Below are 17374 nucleotides of genomic sequence, written 5' to 3' on the forward strand. Positions count from 1 at the left end.
TCATTGATTATATTTTTTTGTCTCCTAATCTGCTTGATAAGGTAATTTACTATAACGCCATATTCTCGCCTTTTAGCGATCACAATCCGGTTTTACTGGAATTGGCTTGCAACTGTGGGATTTTAGTAACGGGAGGGGGAATATTAGGTCCGAACAAGATGGCAACTTGTGATCAAGACAGGCGGCTTAAGTGGACCAAAGTGATACCTACTACATTTTTTAATGATTTATGTATGAATAGCAGGGATCTCATAGCGTTATGTAACGATCCTACAAATCCGGAGGTCATCACACTGGGAGCTTTTGTGGGTATCTGCTCTCAGATTGCTACAGATCTGATTACTAAGTCTAAAGGGAACGTGCAATTGAAAGAAAAATGGTTCGATGAAAATTGCTCGCATGCGCATCGTGCATTAATTTTAGCTTTGAAAACTTCCCCACAAGATAGGCCCTTGATAGTGAGCCGTAGGAAATTTTATAAGCTTGCTATCCATAGGCGGAAATCAGAAATTAAAGCAGAAACCTGGGAGGCCCTTCTATCTGTCAATATCCTAAAAGATAGTGCCAAGTTTTGGTCCATTGTTAATACTCCCCTTTTTTCAGGTCGGGATAATGACTGCCAGGATAATAATGTTACGAAAGCCCAATGGTTGACCCATTTCGAAGGGATCTATGGCTCTAATGATTCTTGTGATCTGGAGTCTAATAACTTTTTGCAGCATGCTTTACCCCCTCTTACCTTCGCAGACGAGGATATAGAAAAGGCCATAAAAAATACATCAAGTAATAAAGCACCAGGCCCAGCTGATATTTATAAGCATAATCCCAGTTTCTGGGCAAAGATTTTGGTAAACGTCTTTAATGCTGTGGCTTTGGTTGGGCCTCCTGAATCATGGCGTCACTCAACAATTATACTGGTTTTTAAAAAGGGTCAGCGGAGTAAACCAAGGTGCTATAGACCCATATCCTTGATTGATTCGGTTGTAAAAGAATTAGGCAAGGTTATATTAGGCAAGATCACAGATTGGGCTGACGATAATAATATTATAAGTAACCTACAATATGGCTTCCGTAAAGGTCGAGGTACCATGGATCAATGCCTGAACCTTTTTATGTTAATAGGAAAATATACCATGGCAAAGGAGGGCACGCTGAAGCTGGCATTTATGGACCTGACCTCAGCTTTCGACCTGGTTAACAGGTCGAAATTGTGGTCTATTTTGTTAGAAATGGGTCTGGATCCGGCTTTGGTTTACTTTTTAGTAGATCTCCATCGTGATCTCACTGCTTCGATCAGGTTGTCCCAGGACGGTAGGTGCTCTAAACCTTTTAAATCTAGGAGAGGGGTTCGACAGGGGTGCCTGCTTTTTACCTTATATATCAATGCCCTGGACAAATCCTTGGTTAAAGCGAGTTTGGATATCCCGCGTGTAGGAGATACTCCAATCCCAGTTCTCCTATACGCGGACGACGCTGTACTACTGGCCAGAACTGCGATAGGTTTACAGCGTCTCTTAGATGCATTTGGAGATTTTATATTGTCCTTGGATCTGATTGTAAATATAGGTAAATCGCATGTTTTGTCTACAGGTCGTAGAGTTACAAAACCAAGAACTTTTTATTGTAATGGAGGTTTAGTGTCTTCTGTCCCCTCTTTTACTTATTTAGGGGTAGTTTTCGATGAAAGGAGTACCTGGGCCCCACAGCAAAAACTGAAAAAGAACGCAGTAATTAGATCAACTTCTGCTGTATTAGGTTTTGCTAAACGGTTGGGGGCAAGACCAATGGAGGCCATCATTAAAATGTATACATCTAAGTGCCTGGCCATAGCAGGATACGGTTCCGCTATTTGGGGTTATAAACCCCAGTTAGAACTACAGATAGCGGAAAACAGATTCCTGCGGAATCTCCTCTCAGTACCGCAATCTACCCCTAATTTTTCTTTACATCAGGAATTGGGATTGGGTTTTCTATATGACACTCTGAGCTTGGCGCCGTTACTTTGCTGGCTCAGAGTGTGGCTTAATCCAGAGTTAACCCTTAACCAAGAGATACTTCGGGATTGTGTTAAGCTGGATAAAGTGACTAATATCAAGTGGTTAGTTTATGTCAAATCTATGCTCTCTAATTTGGGTCGTCAGGAGCTATATGATCACCCAGAAAATATTAGGAAGGTTGATCTGAAATGGGTGAAAAGTAATTTTTTTTAAATGATGATGGCAGAAAGGGAAGGGATTGAGTTACAAAAACCACTAGTAAGGGCTCATTCTCTAATAAAAACAACATTGACAATGGAACCCTATCTGCTAACAGTTACTAAACCGATTCATCGTTGGCTCCTGACCAGATTTCGATTTAATCTAATACATTTGTCCTTAGGGGACTTTCCGAGCTGGTCTAAACCTGAGGATGCAGGTTTATGCTCCTGTGACAATTACTCTATCCAAGATACTCTACATTTCTTACTGTTTTGTAAACATTACACTGCGATCCGGAAGAAGTTTTTGGTTCCCTTACTTCGTAAGAGGGGCTTTCTTCAGGCCAAACCTGCCTTACTCTACTTACAACTGTTAACCAACACGTGGGAAATTTTTAATATTGCTTCCTTTTTAGTGGCTGCAGTCAGGACGAGGGGTAGAATTATAGCCAATTGAAATTTTTGTTTAATTATATAAGACAGTATATATATCGATTTTTGGTCCTCTATGTATTTTTCCATTTTGTCTTAATTTTTATTGACCAAATCTGATCAAGTTCTCATATAAGTAATTTTCAAAATTTGGTGGACTTGATGGTTCGGTACTTTTTTAGTGATCATGTCGCTGTATGCACTTTAGCCTGAGAGCTATGAAAATTTTTTTATGAATATTTATATGATGCGCATAATATTGTTATTTAATGTATTTGTATTTGTCTATGAATGTAAATGTTGTTTTGTACTTTTATGATTTTAATTAATCGATTAAAGTGGATTGATGATGTTGACTGGCTTGAGTCCAAAATCCCCCATTGGAATCAACTGCCTCTATCGTTAGCGGGACGGATATCAATCACCAAAATGGTTGTGCTCCTGAAGTTTTTATATTTATTTCTCAATGTGCCTGTTCTCCTTACTGCTCATTTTTTTCGCAGGGTCCGTTCATTGCTCATCTCGCTTATTTGGGCCGGAAGACAGCCCAGGATTGCTTATTACATCCTCACCCTTCCGATGTCGTGCGGCGGTCTTGGGGCTCCCAACTTTAAACTCTACACACTCTGCATTTCTGGCTGCACCCCACTCCTTTTTAGCAGCATGTTGCAGTGGAGGCAGACTTGGCCGCCCCGTGGCTGCTCTCGACTGCCTTGTTCGATCCAGCCCCACTCTCGCGCATAGAGATTGACATGTTGGGACCTTGCGTTGGGCCTGGGACGGACTTCATCGCTTTTACAGCGCCCGCCTACTCTCAGCAATCACAATGCCAATCGTTTGTCATTCGGCGTTCCCTCCTTTTCAGCCCTCTGGTATGGCCAAATACGCCTTCCGCTTAGTGCTTAACACGCTGGCGGATCTTTACCCCGGGAACACTTTTTTTTCGCTCGCAGACAATTCCGGTCCTATGGACACCTTACGTCTTTTATCAGCTTAGGGCGATCTGCAGGGAGTTACACCCCTCATTCCCTCAGCCTCCCCCCTAGATGGCTGTTCTGGACTTTCTGTATTCGTCCTCCTCTCCTCGGAAGTTGGTGTCCAAGCTTTATGGCCTCTCGCTTGTGGCTTCCTCTGTTTCTGCTGAGCGGCGCGAGTGGCCTGGGCAGCGGACCTTGGCATTGAGATCTCCCAAGCTGACTGGCTTTATTGCTGTAACCAAATCACGCGTCTGTCCCCCAACTACTGCCTGCGCCTCATCCATTTCAAATACTTACACAGACTCCATCGCACTCCCGTACACTTACACAAGTTGTGGCTCATTCCCAGCGACAGAGGCTTGCGTTGCTCCACCCCTGCTGCAGATTTCTCCCACCTTGCCTGGCTCTGCCCCAAGGTCTCTGACTACTGGCGAGAGGTCTGTGCCGCCATTTCCGAGATCACTTCCTCTATGGTTCAGCCTGACCCCCTGCTCTGCCTTTTAGGATTTGTTAAGTTCTGCCCAGATGCTTCTCGCCGCTTGACTGCTATGCTGCTGGTCCTCGCGCGTGCAGTGTTTCCATGTGCTGGGGCCGCAAACCTGCACCCAAGTTCGCTCACTGGCTTGAGGACGCCTCACGCTGCCAAACCTTACTGTCCAAATTTTGGGACCTTATACCTGCCAGATCTCGTCCACTCGACATATGGGGTCCCTTGGTGTCCTATCTTCTTGCCAGCACCCTCACAAATCACGCGCCCTCTCCCGTACTCCCTGCTGGCACTTTGCCTGCAGCGGCCGCCGGTGCTGGCCTGCAGCCCCCTTTCCCCTCTCCCTTTGCCTGGGCCTGCTCCTTCTCCTACTAACTAGGCTCCTCCATCCTGTTAACGTATTGCACACTGTTGTCTTTGATAACATATGTGACGTGATGCAGCCACTCGACGTGTTTTATTTATTGGAACAACCTTATCGACATTCTCTGTATATAGGCGCATGGTGCTATAATTTGGTGCTTTTCTGTAACCTGGAATTGCAATTTATTTTTCAATAAAGGTTTTAAAATCAACAACAACAAAAAAAAAAAAGTTCAGCGCTACTGTTCACGTGTCAGGGTAATCAAATTTCCACACCGCAGCGTGATCGGGGAGAGTAACGGGCAAAGTACCTACACAGGCGTCATTGTGAATCCACATCCTAATGCTAATGAGATGGAGACAGTTGAAGATCCTTTGGATCCACAACAAAGCTTGACTCTGCCCATGCCCATAGATGGAACCAGATCTGCACGATAAGCCCTAGTGAAAAGAAATTCATTGATGATTTGGAAGATAGAAGAGCAGTTATTGAAGAGCGAACAAAGATGGGAAGAGATATTGGGAAAGATAAATGGGGAAAGGAAGAGGAGAAACACAGAGATCTGGAAGCACCAACAAAGTTGAATTTCGACTGGAAACATCGAGGGAAATTGTGCGGGCATAGAAAGGTAGATGTTGCACACAATAAGTTTATGTTAGAGAGCAAGTGTGAATATGTATTCAAGTTGGGAAGTAATACAGAACAGATACTTGGAGGGAAGGATCCAGGTATCCCTGTTGCTATATGTTGCATCTTCTTCCTCATAATATATAAATCCAGATTGCACAATCATTTAAATATGTATGATCCTATCATATAATTACTGAATCTCTGCTAATTGATTGGATTGTGACTTTGACTAAACTAACTAATTAAACCCTTATTGTGTGGACAACACTCTCTCTGTCAATTCTGTGGAGTCAAAATTGGTTTCACTGTGAGTGTAATGTGTTGCTAGTGTTGGCTCCTGGTTCATACTCCAAGTCAACAATCTAAGGTCAATATGACCAGAGGGGGATTCTCTTTAATGATTACACCAAGAAATTGAGATTCAAGGCTCGATCAATTCTTTGTCCTCCAATTCAGAAATAACGGCTGATCAGAATTACAACAAACATGGCATGAAAGAATAACTTTGCCCAAGGAAGTGCTTTTGTTTGACTTGGTGTAAATCCAATTAGTAGTTTTTGATAAAGTAGCATTATAAAAGTGTCTTAGGTTGGCTTGAAATTCATGTGGTTAAAGATATCTCAACAACAGGTTTTGGCTGATTTGTATGTTTAAATATATTGACAAAATGCATGGGAATTATTTAAATCTCACATTTAAATCATTGTTATGGTTACAACACAACACAAAATATAACATATTTGAAAAAAACCTATACATTTACTAGAGAAAACACTGTTCAATTTATGATTATATCTCGTAAAATACATACACTATGATAACATGTTTTAAAAACATCAGAGATTCACTGTAAGCCAGTTAAAGTGGAGTTATGCTTAGAACATTTATAAAATATTATGGCATACATTGAAAACACCTCGGAAATTCACTGAAAATAAACACAGTCAAAAGTGAAGTTATAGTTACAAAACAAAATCCCCAAACCACTGAAATTTGTTAGTTATGGTAGGCTAACCATAAATTGTGCCCCATCTTAGTTACGTGAATTCACATAGGGCATTATGAGATCACAGATAATATGTTATATGAATCACTGATGGAATTTCAAATTACATCAGTGAACTATATAGATCTGTATACATGCAGATTATATGCATATATGAAGACTCACAGAGTGCACAATGCTATTTGGTACAATTGTTGAAACTCCCCCACCACACTCAATAGTAAGAAATAAATAGCAAAATATATTCTACACATCTGCATGTACGGTTTTTGCCATGAATCTTTTTGTGTATATTTGTTTTAACAGTAGGTATTGAACCAAAACAAGGATGCAAGGGGTTACATTTATGCAGCAATGCAAAATCATACCAAAGATACCTCATGACTACTAGGAGATGTTGCTTCTCTCCGTAAAGTAATTATTACATGCAACCTGTGGGGCATTTTAAGTGTCACTTTTGCAGTACTGTGGTAATAAACTCTGCGGTGTGGAAATACATTTCTAAATGCATATTTATTAGTTCCCTTGATCCAAATAACATGAGATAATGGGCCATGTTTATGTTCAATGCCATGGCATAAATATATGTATGTATATATATATAGTCACAGTTAAAGTAAAATGATTAGCAGGTGAATGAAAAGATGAGCTAAAAGAACACACTGGTGATGGACAGCCAGTATTTTTTTTAATATATTTCATACTTTTCTAGAGCTGCATATATTGAGAAATTATATTAGAGCTGTGCTTACACATTGCCAGAATTTCCTGAATCTGAGATCCCACCAGCTTCACATCTTTCTGTACGTTATCAACAGTGTCAGTGACCTGATTGATCCCACCTGTATTCAATGAGATAAAGAAAGCCACGTTTACAAAATACACAGTAATATCGATACAAAATCTACAACCAAGAAGGCAAGATACAATCACTACAATAGAAAAGCGCCTCCCATCCTTTCATAGAGTTTGACCCAATCCCTCTCCAGGGCTGGACTGGCCATCTGGGACCCCTGGAAAGCATCTGTAGGCTGAGGACTAAGGGGGTGCTGGTGGGCGGCCACCAGCAAACATGGCCTTACAAGATCGTCCCCATTCAGCATTAGCCCTCAAATGCCACATCTGAACGGCTAAAATACAAGCATGCTCCATATGCGCTGCGACAAACCTCCCGCCACCTCTGGAGATATACTGCAGCAGGCTCAGTGGAGATGTAAACAAGGTGAGAGAGAGTTAGAGGATGGGGAGAGACTAGGGAGAGAGAGGGATAATAGAGAGAAGACAGAAGGCGAGAGAGAAAATGGACGTATTGAATAGGAACTTAGTGACCAGGGATGGTTTGAACATTTTTGCCAGGGCCTCTTTGGTTACCAGTCCGGCTCTGCAAAGCAATCTTCCCTTTTGCACCAAATTGGTCAGCCCATAGCGTGGAGCACAGCTTCTCTAAAAACAAGCATTTGCAAGGCAATAGGTCTCGCAGTTGTGAGAGTTTGAGCTATTGACATTGTAAATGGCAATGCCTTTTGTTTACGTGTTGGTTTTGAAAATATAAATAAAAGACATTGTCATTTACAATGCCACAAGCGTAAAATCTCGCAAATGCGAGACCTATTGCATTGAAAATGCTTGACCTCGGAGGGGTGATGGGGGCGGGCAAGTGGGAGGGGTGAAATGGTGTTGGGAACGGCACGGGAGATCGGGGAGATGAGTTATGGACAAAAGATTTTTGGTCTCGTTTTTGGAGCAAACCCTGCCATGTGGAACAGTCATGCAGCACTGCAGGTTAAGCATTGATGGTTTTACTTTTCAATTAGTATTGTTAAAACAATGTGTAAGTCCCCTGTAATTCTGTCAATGATAACAGGCTGAGGAGGATCACATAGCTTTTTCTTTTTAAAATACTGAATTTATTGCTTAACACTTCGTGTAGAGCGGTAACTGTAGCACCTTTAAGTGGCAACTTGTTTATTTCTCCGGCATATGCTTTCAGTTAAAAAACTAACCATCGCTCATGCCTGTAAAGGCTGACAGTATTAAGGCTCCAGTGCATGTTTTGTTTTTCAAACACAATGACTGTCTCCTGCCTGCAGCGGGCGCAAACGGCTGCCGGAGCATGGGTGGACACCGGTCCCCTCGCTCCAACCAAAGAACAGGGACAGCAAGCAGGCTGCATGCTTGGGAGAGGCATAATACATGGCTAGGAACACGGAAATGCGCTGCTGGAAGTAGCACTAGGCTGAAGCGCAGGCCCTCTTCTCTCCAGTGAATGCTGCTGCCTACCCCCTCCTGAGCTACGCTAAGCTTCGGTAAAGGGGGCATGAGAAGGAAGGATAGCGAGCCCGCAGCGGCCTTTATTACAGGAACAATCATCACCAGTAAATGTCTGAGAATACAGTGCTGGTGCTGCCACAAGCTTGATTATTGTTTCCGCCATTGTTATCAGGACGTAGTCTTTCTTTTCCACTCCATGGCCGGCGGGGATGGTGGAGGGCCGGTTAGCGGGCGCGCTGAGACTTTATGCTGATGCGGAGCTGAGCTTGAGTTCCCTCTGCCTGACCAGTCGGTCCCGCAGCTTCAATGAATTGAACGATGAAGTGACGGTTCACACGCCCCTTCCCTGCTGCTACCTCTGTCTAGGACACCAATGCAACAAGGAAACAAGCACGGTCCGCTTTCACTTTCGTCCGTTGTGAAAGCTTTCTTGTCTTTATGGGGTCATGTGTTTAAACACATGGCTTTTATATCAAAGGTAGGGACTAGGGGTGTTGTTATTTAGAGAGGTCCAGTGTACATACCCCATATGACTAGTGACAAAAAAGGGTACAAAGTTCCTCATGTACAGTGACGACGACGAGCCAGTAAGAGAATATCTCAGCTGGTTAATGCTAAGAAAGGCCGATCAGAAAAAGGGAGGGAAATTCCCTTAATTTGAACTAGTGCTCTCACACACCCAGCAAGCTAGGTGTCATGCTTCATCATATGAGCACTGCCCCTCGTCAAGTCGGCGCTGCAATCCTTGACGGGCTCCCGAAACCGGGGCTCTTTATCGGGGATCTTTTGTTCGTGCTGAGGGTGCATGGGGGTGAGGGGCCTAGTAGGTGTGATGTAGCAGAGAAGTGTGAATAAAAAGGGGTTAGTTGGTCCTATTTCAACTTTATTCCAAAGGTCAACTACCCTATTACAAATGTGTAGAGTGGCTAAATGCTAGGAGTTAGGTATCTAGGCAAGAGCTCTACTCTATATGATCAACATGTTTCTTGCCACAGAAGTCAGGAGGATCAGGGCAATTCGTCAGGATCAAAGTAATACTGTCTACAACAATATGTGGTAAGGTGCTATCTACATACCACTTCTTATGGTTTGTTCCTGTAGGGAAAAAGAAGAAACTCTTTATAACAAATAAAATAGCTCTTTATGCTGTACATAGCTATGAATATTGTGTCAAAGTGATCACCGTGCTCGGGCGTGCAACACGCAATTTCATTATATAGTGGTGTCTCGAACGCCATTCGGGAGTGTGGGGTGGGGCGGGAAATTTAATATCCAAACAATTCTACGGAAAGTAAAAGGACTCACCTAAAAGGGTTGCTACAGTCGTTAGCAACGGTGCTGGCGGTTACAAAGGAGCCCAATTGGGTCCTAAAAGGGGACAAAAATTGTCAGAAAACCGTCTCTATTAGTATCTGTGTGTTTTTTAAAAAAGACGGATTCACCACATAGAAGGTCAAGGTAGCCGGGCAAAGCCGCAGTTACCATATCCCTAACCGATCCATCCGTAACGGACCCAGAGGTCGGGTCAGAGTGATGACCTCGGTGCAGAGAGTCCGTGGGAATAGACCAGGAGGGTTCCGGTCGACAATAGGCAGATGTGGCTCCTCGGGGATAGAAAGGAAATTAAAATTAAAGTCAGTACTCACCGACGTGGATTCACGTCCAGGAAAGTGACCTACCCAAACCGCCAGGAACCGGGGTGGTAGGTATCGAAGGGGAAGACGAGAAGATAAACAGTTATTCCGTGTGCGTCATCAAGTGCGTAGCACGTCGTGACGGAATGCGCTCGGGGAGTACAACCATATGATTGGTCCCAGGCATGAAAGAGCGTTACCGTTGCTGGGCAACTTAGTGACTTTGTCTATTGGCCAATTGGAGTGTCTCGCTGTTGAGTACGCTGTGTGAGATAGTACGCGACCATCATGGTGTGACGTGTTGCGCAAATGGAGTCTGGCCAAGTGATTGATTCCAAACCCAGAGAAGCGTCTCTGTTGCTACGCGACCTAATGACGTTGTCGCAGGGGTAAGCGATATGTATTGTGGAAGGGTTAACCAGCCAAAACTGGTACGTGAACCATCAGGCGGCGCCCAACGTTACTGGCTTGAGGATTGGCGGGTTAGAGACCAGAGCAATATTAGTGAAGGAACGCTAATAAACAGGGAGGGGGGGGGGGGGGGCGGGGGCCGTCACAGTGGTGAGTTAAGTGGTCGTGTAGTAGTTAACGCCTAGGGTGATAAGATATAAATATGTCACTCCCGAATGGCGTTGGATGTTAAACACAATATCCACTAGTGAAATACATGACAGTAGTATATTGATCAGTAAGTAGTAGCTCATCATTGGTGACTACAAGGCACTGCTTAGCTGCGTAGCAACAGAGACGCTTCTCTGGGTTTGGAATCAATCACTTGGCCAGACTCCATTTGCGCAACACGTCACACCATGATGGTCGCGTACTATCTCACACAGCGTACTCAACAGCGAGACACTCCAATTGGCCAATAGACAAAGTCACTAAGTTGCCTAGCAACGGTAACGCTCTTTCATGCCTGGGACCAATCATATGGTTGTACTCCCCGAGCGCATTCCGTCACGACGTGCTACGCACTTGATGACGCACACGGAATAACTGTTTATCTTCTCGTCTTCCCCTTCGATACCTACCACCCCGGTTCCTGGCGGTTTGGGTAGGTCACTTTCCTGGACGTGAATCCACGTCGGTGAGTACTGACTTTAATTTTAATTTCCTTTCTATCCCCGAGGAGCCACATCTGCCTATTGTCGACCGGAACCCTCCTGGTCTATTCCCACGGACTCTCTGCACCGAGGTCATCACTCTGACCCGACCTCTGGGTCCGTTACGGATGGATCGGTTAGGGATATGGTAACTGCGGCTTTGCCCGGCTACCTGCTGGCACCTTGACCTTCTATGTGGTGAATCCGTCTTTTTTAAAAAACACACAGATACTAATAGAGACGGTTTTCTGACAATTTTTGTCCCTTTTAGGACCCAATTGGGCTCCTTTGTAACCGCCAGCACCGTTGCTAACGACTGTAGCAGCCCTTTTAGGTGAGTCCTTTTACTTTCCGTAGAATTGTTTGGATTTTAAATTTCCCGCCCCACCCCACACTCCCGAATGGCGTTCGAGACACCACTATATAATGAAATTGCGTGTTGCACGCCCGAGCACGGTGATCACTTTGACACAATATTCATAGCTATGTACAGCATAAAGAGCTATTTTATTTGTTATAAAGAGTTTCTTCTTTTTCCCTACAGGAACAAACCATAAGAAGTGGTATGTAGATAGCACCTTACCACATATTGTTGTAGACAGTATTACTTTGATCCTGACGAATTGCCCTGATCCTCCTGACTTCTGTGGCAAGAAACATGTTGATCATATAGAGTAGAGCTCTTGCCTAGATACCTAACTCCTAGCATTTAGCCACTCTACACATTTTTAATAGGGTAGTTGACCTTTGGAATAAAGTTGAAATAGGACCAACTAACCCCTTTTAATTCACACTTCTCTGCTACATCACACCTACTAGGCCCCTCACCCCCATGCACCCTCGGCACGAACAAAAGATCCCCGATAAAGAGCCCCGGTTTCGGGAGCCCGTCAAGGATTGCAGCGCCGACTTGACGAGGGGCAGTGCTCATATGATGAAGCATGACACCTAGCTTGCTGGGTGTGTGAGAGCACTAGTTCAAATTAAGGGAATTTCCCTCCCTTTTTCTGATCGGCCTTTCTTAGCACTAACCAGCTGAGATATTCTCTTACTGGCTCGTCGTCGTCACTGTACATGAGGAACTTTGTACCCTTTTTTGTCACTTTAAACACATGGCCCCATAAAGATAAGCTTTCGCGACGCACGGAAGGCAGACGAGCCCGTCCAAATGGGACGGCTCAAAAAGCCGAAGGAAAACGTCATGAAGAGCTCTTTTACAATGGCTGGCCACCGTTTAGCATAAACGGTGATGCCGGCCAATGGAAAAGAGGGGCGGGGCTTAAAGCCATTTACAGAATATACCACAAAACGTTAAATCCTGCCAGCGAGACTGCGCATGTGCGCAGCACACGCCAGGCGAGACCTGAAAAACATTAGACTGAAGGGAAAACTTAAGCTGTGGGAGGCCTGATCCACGTAGGCCAGGCAGCCCCTCTGTATGGTGATTACAGGAGCACAACTAGACCCAAAGATCGGGGGGTGGGGGGGCGCAGGCTCACACCTCAAACATTGGTGGGCAGAGCATCTTCATACCAAGAGTGAATATGACTTATGGGAGCCCCTTTCACTTTTGTGGCCCACTTCATAATTAGAGAGGTCCTTTTTCTGGGCAATATTTGGTCAGTGATGCACAAAGTGCCACTGGGGTGAGCTATGCATTCTTTACAGGGGTCTTCCTCATTGAGTTCTAAAAGAATGAATGGAAAATGCTGCATTTTATATACATTGGTCAAGCAGACCGAGCATATTATGACATTTTAGATTCTTGTTTCAGGGACAACAAATGGAACATTCTTAAATACACTTAGCACGTTGCATTGGTCTCAACCTTCAAAAACCAACTTTTATAAGTTATTTAGGCACCCTTCCCAACAGAATATTTTGGAAAATCAATAGCAAATAATGCATTACCCACCCATTCCTTTAAGTACTGTTTGGTTTATGGAGGGGCGTGGCCTGGCGTCGATGGAGTGAGCAGCACTGCTCGGGAGCGCCCGTCGGCCGGCCGCCATTCACAGTCATCCTGAAGCCCTAATCGGGGCCCAAAACCCCACAGCGCACCCCCACAACGGCCAGAGCAGTAGGGATGCGCTGGAGGAGTAACAAACCTCTCCCGCGGCCCTGATCCGCCAAAAATCGGACACGGCGAGCAGGCCTGGGAGCACGGCCAAGACGGCGGTGCCCAGCGGGTGCTGATGAGCCCGGATTGAGCAGAGAAAGCCAGCGCAGATGCCCATGAGCGGAGGTCCGACGTGTTACCCTTCGGCCCCACGCCTGCCACAAGCTACTGACTGGAGGGACCCTCTAGGTGCTAGCAGAGGGAAAGCGAATGCGCTGCTCGCGACAGCCTGAAGCAGTCAAAATGGCGGCGCGCCAAGATGGAGGCGCCTGAAAGGCTGCTGCGACGTGGCTTGGGCCCTGTGGTGCTTCCCTCCCACCCACCCGGGCGAGATCCTGCACAGGGCATTGGAGGCCCATGAAGTAAGGCTGGCGGGGTAAGGTCGCTGAAAATCGGACACTGCGAGCGCCCCCGGCCAAGATGGCAGCGGATTGAGTGCAGAAAGCCAGTGCGGACGCCCACGGGCGGAGGACTGAAGTGTTCCCCCTTCGGCCCCACACCTGCCACAAGGTGCTGACTGGAGGGACCCCCCAGGCTCTAGCAGAGGGAGAGCGAATGCGCCACTCGCGGCAGCCAGAAGCAGACAAAATGGCGGTGTGCCAAGACGAAGGCGCCTGAAAGGCTGCTGCGACGCGGCTTGGGACCTGTGGTACTTCCCTCCCGCCCCTCTGGGCGAGATCCTGCACAGGGCTTGGAGGCCCCTGAAGTGAGGCTGGCGAGGAAAGGTGGGAAGACCCGCCCAGAGGGGAGACGGTGACGACGCCTGAGGACCTCCCAGGGAAACCACAGAGCGTAATAACTGCTGCGCGGCCTGATTTACCACCACCTGGCTGAACACTGGAGGCAGCACCCCTGGAGGTGAGAGGACTGCATTGCTGGCAGACCCCATAGGCCACACGGGCCAGAGGACACACGCAAACCAAGCGGGGGTACCTGGGGACCTCCCAGGACTTTTATCTGGACCTCGAGGAGCGTGGAGATTGCTGCCCTGAGAGTGGGCCCAAGGAGCTCCGAGCAACGCCTTGAACAGAGGAAGAGGCGGAGGAGCAGCATAGCTGGAGGGCCCTGGGCGTTGAACTAACCCAAGAAGGCACGTTCCCCCCGACAGAGACGCCAGGAGGCCCCTGGGGATTTGGACAGTCGACGCACCATAGGAGCAGCCCGAGGGGCGCCTGCGGGCAGGATCCAAAAAACGTTCCACAGAGGTGGCTGACGGCACCCCATGAGCACACGCAGCGCTCGGAACATCTTGGGGCGGGTGGACGCCATATGGAAGCCCCTGAAACGGAAGGACAAGGAGGAACCCGCAACAAGCAGGCCCCCAGACGAGGCAGAGAAGTCCGCGAGAGGATGGAACACCCTGCAGACCCTACATTACAGGACATATTGCAAGCTATCACCACCCTCAGCGAACGCCTGGAGGGAAAAATCGATTCTCTCAGCCTGGATATGGGATTGCTTCGGGAAGACCACAAGAAACTAGCGGACCGGGTCAAAACAAATGAATGAGAATTGGCTGAAGCTATCCCGGCGGTCAAAGATATGCAACGAATGATGATGCTGGAAACTAAAGTGCAGACACTTGAGGACAGGGCGGAAGACGCAGAAAATCAATCACGCAGAAGCAACCGGAGAATTGTGGGCCTGCCGGAGAAAATTGAAGGTCGCAACATGGTGGACTACCTCGAAAAATGGCTCAGGGACGAAGTGGCGCCGACCGGCCTGTCGAATTTCTTTGCCCTGGAGAGGGCGCACCGCGTTCCTGCGAAGCCACCTATCCTAGGTGCGCTGCCGCGGGTGGTGATAGCGAAACTCCTTCACTACAAAGACAGGAATCACATCCTAACTCCGGCGCAGCTCAAAGGCGATATCCAAGTGCACAACTCTATAGTGCGCATTTTCCCAGACTTTTCCCGCGAAGTGCAACGCCGAAGGGGATCGTGCCGGGATGTAAAACAGAGACTACGCCAACTGAATTACAAATATGTGATGCAGTACCCGGCCACTCTGCAAGTTACCACGACAGAGGGCGCGGAATTCTTCAGGAGGCGTCTGAATGGATAGACCGACATGGAGGAGCAGCACAAGCGCAGAACCTGACGGGGGACGGAGAAGAGGAATCGGCTCACAAAATCGGAGAAACGGGAAAGAGTCTTGGCGCCTTCACAGGAGGCGGCACAGCCAGAACGACGGAGCTCAATGCAAGTGGCGGCCCTGATCAGCGGCGGAACCAAGAATTCGGGTCCCCCTGAGAGCGGCGAAGAAGTGGCAGACACAGGTTCGGAGTGTGGGTCCAGCGACTCTGAAGCACAGAGCCTGACATTGCCCACTGTCACTCCGCAGACAGCGGACGGCATCATCTAATGGCTAGGAGCGGGAGATAGTGATGAATGTAACCAGACTGCCGTGAGACACTTCTGCTTCATCATTAAGATACAGGGGTAGAAGGGGGAGCATAGCTGATGGGCGGTTCACTGAAGCTTCAGCGGGGGACGGCGGCCGCAGAGACTGGGAGAGCACAGATGAGGGGCCACCCCCTGAGATTGACTGATCGAACTGCAAGCAGTCACTTGCAGACTTTTTATACTGGTTTGGATGGGAGGGGTTTTCCTACTTATCCTGGGGAGTGGGAGTTGGGGAACATGTTTACTGTTGACAAGGGGAGAAACCTTAAGTTGCACTGTGTAAGGCATTATATGGCGCAGAGGGCGGGGGGCGAGAAGGGGGCACTGCCCGGCCTGGGTACCGGCCGATTTGCCGAATCCAAAGGCAATGGCTGATAAACAATACTACAAATGTATGACCTGGAACATTAGGGGAATGCATACCATGTCAAAGCGCCACAAGTTCCTCTCCTATATCAGGAGACGGGGAGACCAGATATCCCTCCTGCAGGAAACACACCTAACGCAGAAGGAAGGGCAGGCACTACACAAAAGATGAAGGGGGCAGCTCTACTACACCACCTATTCGGCCTATATGAGAGGGGCTTTAATATGGATCCAAGCGGGGGTACTGTTCCAGCTACTACACTGAGTGGTGGATCCGGAGGGGCAATACGTAGCAGTAAAGGGGAGACTAGAGGGCCGAGAGATTAATTTGCTTAGCATCTATGCACAATACTTTGTGGGTACGGTTATAGCAGGGGGCGACTTCAATAGCGTAGACGACGTATTACTGGACAGGTCCCACCCTCCATTGCAAAACACCCAGGCAGTACGCGCTTCCCAAGCATTCACTACATGGAGACAGAGTTGGGGAAGGATTGATTCATGGTGCACCCTAAACCCACAGGGGAGGGATTACTCCTACTTTTACGTGGTCCATGAAGTACACGCACGCCTAGACGCCTTCCTCAGCTCAGTAGATGTCCAACGCCTGGTCACAGGCGCAGAATACCTTGCGCGCACAATCCACTGATCATGTTCCTGAAATGGGCACACCCGCCAGCAGTGATCCCCACATGGCGGCTCCGCCCGGACACTCTGGAAGACCAGGTCTTCAGGGAGGAGATCAGAGAAGAAATAACGCACTACTTTCAAACCAACGCGGGCACGGCCGCATCACAGAACGTAGAATGGGATGCGTTCAAGGTGGTTTTGAGAGGCCAGTACATTACACGGGCCACCGGGGTTAGGCGCGTCATCACGCGTGAAGTAGAGGAGGCAGAGTCGGCACTCAGAGAGATAGAACGCAAGAGGCTAGGACGCCCGGAATTGCACGCGGCACTCTTAGATGCCAAAGAATAAGTGGCGAAGCAAACAGAGAGGCTTAGAAGCTTCGACTACAAGAAGTACTTAGAGCGCACACATGCTGAACGGGACAGATCAGGCTCGCTCCTGGCCTGGCTGACGGACCAAACGAGTAGGGGCGCTCCACTGGTGGAGATGGAGGACGAAGGGGGGACCAGACACTTTAAGCCAGACAAGATTAATGAGATCTTTGCGCGCTACTATGCCAAACTCTACACGAAGACGCGCATATGCGATCCGGCAGAAATCAGGGAATACCTAGCTGACCTGCCATTGACAGGCTTGAACCCTGTAGTGGTGGAATTACTAGGGGCTGATATTATGCAGCGGGAGATACGGGTCGCTATCAAGGGCATGGCACGAAACAAGACCCCGGGCACAGATGACCTACCGGCCGAATTT

General features: G+C 47.4%; 1 protein-coding gene across 5 annotated transcripts in view; it reads right to left on the minus strand.

The window, feature by feature from the left end:
• Nucleotides 1–17374, minus strand: part of MLKL (mixed lineage kinase domain like pseudokinase) — a 642399-nt gene that overhangs the window by 289410 nt on the left and 335615 nt on the right. For all 5 annotated transcript variants that reach the window (XM_085639671.1, XM_085639670.1, XM_085639672.1 and 2 more), the window contains one exon: nucleotides 6846–6935. In XM_085639671.1, coding sequence (XP_085495797.1) covers nucleotides 6846–6935 — 90 coding nt within the window. The remainder of the gene's footprint in view (nucleotides 1–6845; nucleotides 6936–17374) is intronic.

Source organism: Triturus cristatus, chromosome 12 (assembly GCF_964204655.1).
Source record: "Triturus cristatus chromosome 12, aTriCri1.1, whole genome shotgun sequence".
Lineage (NCBI taxonomy): Eukaryota > Metazoa > Chordata > Amphibia > Caudata > Salamandridae > Triturus > Triturus cristatus.